The 4639-nt window shown below is 39.5% G+C and overlaps 1 protein-coding gene across 1 annotated transcript; it reads left to right on the top strand.

The window, feature by feature from the left end:
* The first annotated feature begins 974 nt into the window (after nt 1-974).
* eny2 (ENY2 transcription and export complex 2 subunit) lies at nt 975-4411 on the top strand. The gene is made up of 5 exons (XM_080039120.1): nt 975-1237; nt 1411-1488; nt 2879-2949; nt 3609-3683; nt 4106-4411. Exons 2-5 carry the CDS (start codon nt 1421-1423, stop codon nt 4177-4179), a joined length of 288 nt encoding a protein of 95 aa, XP_079895246.1. The 5' UTR covers nt 975-1237; nt 1411-1420; the 3' UTR covers nt 4180-4411.
* The last annotated feature ends 228 nt before the right edge of the window (nt 4412-4639 follow it).

The following is a 4639-nucleotide window of genomic DNA, read 5'->3' on the forward strand; positions in this document are numbered from 1 at the left end:
GATGCATAGCCAGTGTTATCCCTTCTTTGAGACCCTACTTGGGCATGCTATTCTGCAGGTCTTAGGAGCAGGCTCACACAAGGGCCACTTTTGGAAACCAAGTAAATAACACTTCATTTAATGTAACTTCACATAAACACTATTGAGTGTTTTTGCTTCAGACAGAACACATTTATAGTCACATTTAAAATACTGTGCGAAAAGAAAAAAAAACAAAGTGCATGGAAAATCAGGCTGGCATTGGCAGAGACGGATTGGAATTTTATCTGTATGAAAAATATGTGAAATTGATGAATGGCTTGCCTGATGTTTTGTAGTGCTGTTGCCAAGAGCCTTACTGTATATTTAATTTTCCTTGAGATCCAGAGAAAACACCAAGGTTGTTCTGTCTTTTCACAAGCAGAATTTTAACAAAGAATTCCGCTGCTGAAGGATGTCAAATAGAAATGGATTAAACCGACGTGAATTTACCAATCGTTCAGAAAAATATAATCAACCTGTGTAATATCCCCAGCTGCCTGTGCATGTGTTTGTAGAGTAACCATCTGCATTGGTAGCAAAGTGCATATGCAAAGTGAAAATATGACCTTTGCAAAACTGCTAAATACATGCCTTCCTTACCACCCATCCAACTGAAAGTTTATAATAGTTACATTATTCAACTTTTTTTCAAACTAGAAATTCACACATTTAGTTAGACCTAGTTAATGTGTTTTGTTTACACTATAAAATGCATTAAAATGAATAAAATGTTGGTCCTTAATTCATTTGTAAGAACATACCAACATGAACTGATAGCCAATGTGTTAATGTGACATTTTGAGAAAACTTACCTACCTTAAACAGGGTGATAGGTCAACAGCTTCTCGTGATTGAACATATTAACCAACACTGCCACCGTGTGGTGTAGCAGAGTATTGCGTGATGAAGGAGTAGGAACCTTTTGTAACGTTCGGTGTTTCTTCCCGGAATGTATTAGCTGATGGTAAAGTCCTGAAATAAAACAAACGCAAGCTAGCCTATTTATTTTTCTTTGGCAACATATCAAATACTTTTCTGAAGCTACAGAAAAACGTGTAGAAAATCTTACAGCCACTGTCGGCTTTTGCGAAGTGTCTTTCAATTATGTCTGCAGTGTTTTCATGCCGCGTTCTCGTGATTTCATCTTAACTTTTTCACGTTTTAGATTTACGCCACAGAGACTGGGACCTCGTATCCATCCGACTCCAGTGTATAAGTAAATATCGATTAGACAGTATTTAAAAACGTCCAGCTAAGCTGTGTTAATTAATGACACAGCTGCTTACACGCGCTGCTGCAGTTGATTTACCAAGTCCAACTTAGCTCGTGCAGTGGGAGCACAACACTGCGTACACTTTCACGTTAACGTTTTATTCTGTCTCCTTTTAGGTAAAAGACTATGAGTAAAGAGTCCAGAATGAAGGCGACGATAAACCTGAAGCTGACAGAGATGGGGGAACGAGAGAGGTGAGATAAAACACTACAGACAGCTTGGTGTAACAAGTTGTTCATATTAACGGCGTTCATTAAATCGTTAGCTCATAGGGTAGTTGCATACTATTATTGACACCTGCCTCAGTCGGTGTCAACAATGTGATGATTTGCTTCTTTTTTTTGGTACGGTGGCCCATAGAGTTCACAACGCTGCAACTTAGGAAAACACTTGCAAATTGACAAAACACACAAGCACATTATGAAAACATCTTCATCAATTTGAAAAAAACATTAAGAAAAAGAGCTGCAAAGACAGCAACACAAGAAAAAGCGGCACAGGCATGAGGCCAGCCACAACCCTTGTCCCCCTCCCATTTTCAGTCCTCATTTATCTAAGAAAGACCAATGTATACCTTGTTCTCTTTTTTTGGTTTTCCTCACACTCCCTCCACTTTAAAGCACTGCTTCTTTTAATTTTTTCTCTACACCAATTTGTTTCCCCTGTTTACTTATGTCATCTGCTGAATCATTTCCAAACATGCACAGTGTGATCAGGGAATAGCCCAGTAGACACTCATAAATGAAGCTGCTCTAAAGTACAAGTAAGTTAAGGCTGCCAATCAATTGGATCCAACAGTGTAAAGTTAGGCTACTGCTATTGCAAACTGAACAGTTTCTGCAGTTTCACACCAAAAGCATTTAATTGGCAAAAAATACGAGTTGACTATTTTGAAGCAGACAGCTGAACGTAGCGTGTCACAGCCCTGCAGCATGTGGTTTAGCTACATGTCTTCACTGTGGGAGTTCTACGTGTGAAAGAAGAGGACAGAAGGCATGTAAGATACTTGTCACTCTCAGCTCACACCAAAAACGTACTGAGCGTCAGTGGCAGCCAACAGTCATTGTATTCTGTGTATTACAGCTCTGTTTGGGGGTGTCGGAATTGGTAAAAATCAGTATTGGCAGGTTAGATTCTTTACAAAAATCGGCAATCGGGATCGAGCCGAGTGAACGGTAATCGGCGCAGCTCTACTAATAAGCCAATTAATCACTGTTAATTCAACTCAGCTCTGCCACTTTACACTATCTAGACGCAAACGTGTTGATAATCTCAACAGACAGACAGACGGGGAACTCACGTGGCATATGTCATGATGGAATGAATTGGCTCAGCCCAACTACGAGGAAAACAGCTGTCCCGTCAGATGAACATTTCTCTGGCGCACAAAGAAGCCTCACTTTTTCACCTCGATCCACCTCACTTCATAATACAGTTTTCAGCTTAACCCAGAGCCAAAATACACCAATGCTGCAATAAAGACGGAAGAAGTGGCCAGCAGCTGTTATTATTAATAACTAAATGAACATAAGACAGGAAGGTGCCTGCTGCACTGTGTGACACGTGTTTGCATCTCGTTGCCAGGCTGAAGGAGCTGCTGAGGGCTAAGCTCACTGAGTGTGGATGGAAGGACCAGATGAAAGCTCACTGCAAAGGTACGCATTACACCACTGTTGTTAAAAACAACATGGCAATAGATAGGTGTTGTTTGGCTGCCGGGAAACCACTTTCCAGTTTCAACACCAGCCTTTTTTTCCGCATCAGAATATATTACTGACAGTACCTGGGTTGAAGAATGCATTCACAGACTTGTATATCAATATGACAGTAATAATAGAAGGTTCATTTTTTCATTGTGGGGTTGCTCGTCTGTTAAGAGCACAAATAATAAACAGGACTAAAACAATATTCTAAAAGTGACCATTGCTACTAATAACATTAGCGGTGGTTTTGTTCTAGTAAGGTGTCCCATGAGCTTGGACATGAGGCAGCATGGACAAAACCTGAGACAGCAATGTGTCCTTTATAACCATGTTAACAATGCATTTGGTGAAAAAAGGCTATCGTGACGTGTCCAAACTGCACATGGATATCAAATCAATAACACATCTGATATGTGTGCTATGTTCAGTATGTCAGTATCTATCAAATCATCAATTAGCTCCACACCTGAAGTGAGCCAAATATATCTTACAGTCTTCAATTAAAGGCCCACAGCTTTATGTATGGGGATAATTTAGGACAATGCTTTAACATTGACGTTTCAGTATGTTGTTGCAGAACCATTGTTAAAATGTCCTCTTTTTTTCTGCAGAAGTGATCAAAGAGAAAGGACTGGAGCATGTCACTGTGGAGGACCTGGTGTTGGAGATCACTCCTAAAGGAAGAGGTATCCCAACTTGAATTTATAGAAAAACTGACGATGTGACACACAAAGTAAAACTTCCTGTAGTCTGACTTTAAAAAAACGTATACTAGTGCTATTTTTTTTTTCTGCCCACAATTGATTTGTAGTCCACCCTAAAAGATAACATTAAAGCGTGTTCATGTTAGTATTACATTTGCAATGCATTTCTTTTAGTGTACAGTTGAATGAAAAACAGTAAGGCTTTGGTGTTCTCCACTAGATGCCAGTTAGATCACCAACAGTAGCCTCAGTAGGAGGTGGTGCAGAGATGTAATGTTTCCAGTAATAATGGGGGTGGGTGTGAGCATAGACGCAGAGGTTTTGCAGCCTCCCCCCCCCCCTTGCATTATATATGTGTGAAAGGAAAAGTCCCAGACATGGATCTCTCTCTTTCTCTCTTGCAGCCCTGGTGCCAGACAGCGTCAAGAAAGAACTTCTCCACAGAATAAGAGCATTCTTGGCTCAGCATGCCACATAATTTGGATTTTTGCCATGTTATTAGACCACTCGCCTATACTATCATCAGCATGTAGAATATTCTATTGAATGTTCAGTGACATGCTGACACAAATGTGGCTATTTGGTTAAATGTTTTTGCTAAATATAGTTATGTGTGTGACTGCAGTTATCACACAGTCAATGCTCCTACCATGCAATTGTAATTGTGCTTTGTATATAATATATGATTTTTGAATAAAGTGTTTCATTTATTGGACTTGAGTGGACAACAATCTTTTTGAAAAACAAGATATAACACAACAACAATACATGTCAGTAGAATCGTGTGTCCTAACTTCATTCTATTCATAATACCATTTGTAGCAGTAATTTTCATTTCATGAAATTTTGAAGGTGGTATTGGGTGGAGAGTACAACGTTTCTGATTGCATGACTATGCAACACATGAAGTAATTGTTTCATGTGTTTTAAATGGTAAC

The sequence above is a fragment of the Ammodytes marinus genome (genome assembly GCF_949987685.1).
Source record: "Ammodytes marinus genome assembly, chromosome: 13".
Lineage (NCBI taxonomy): Eukaryota > Metazoa > Chordata > Actinopteri > Uranoscopiformes > Ammodytidae > Ammodytes > Ammodytes marinus.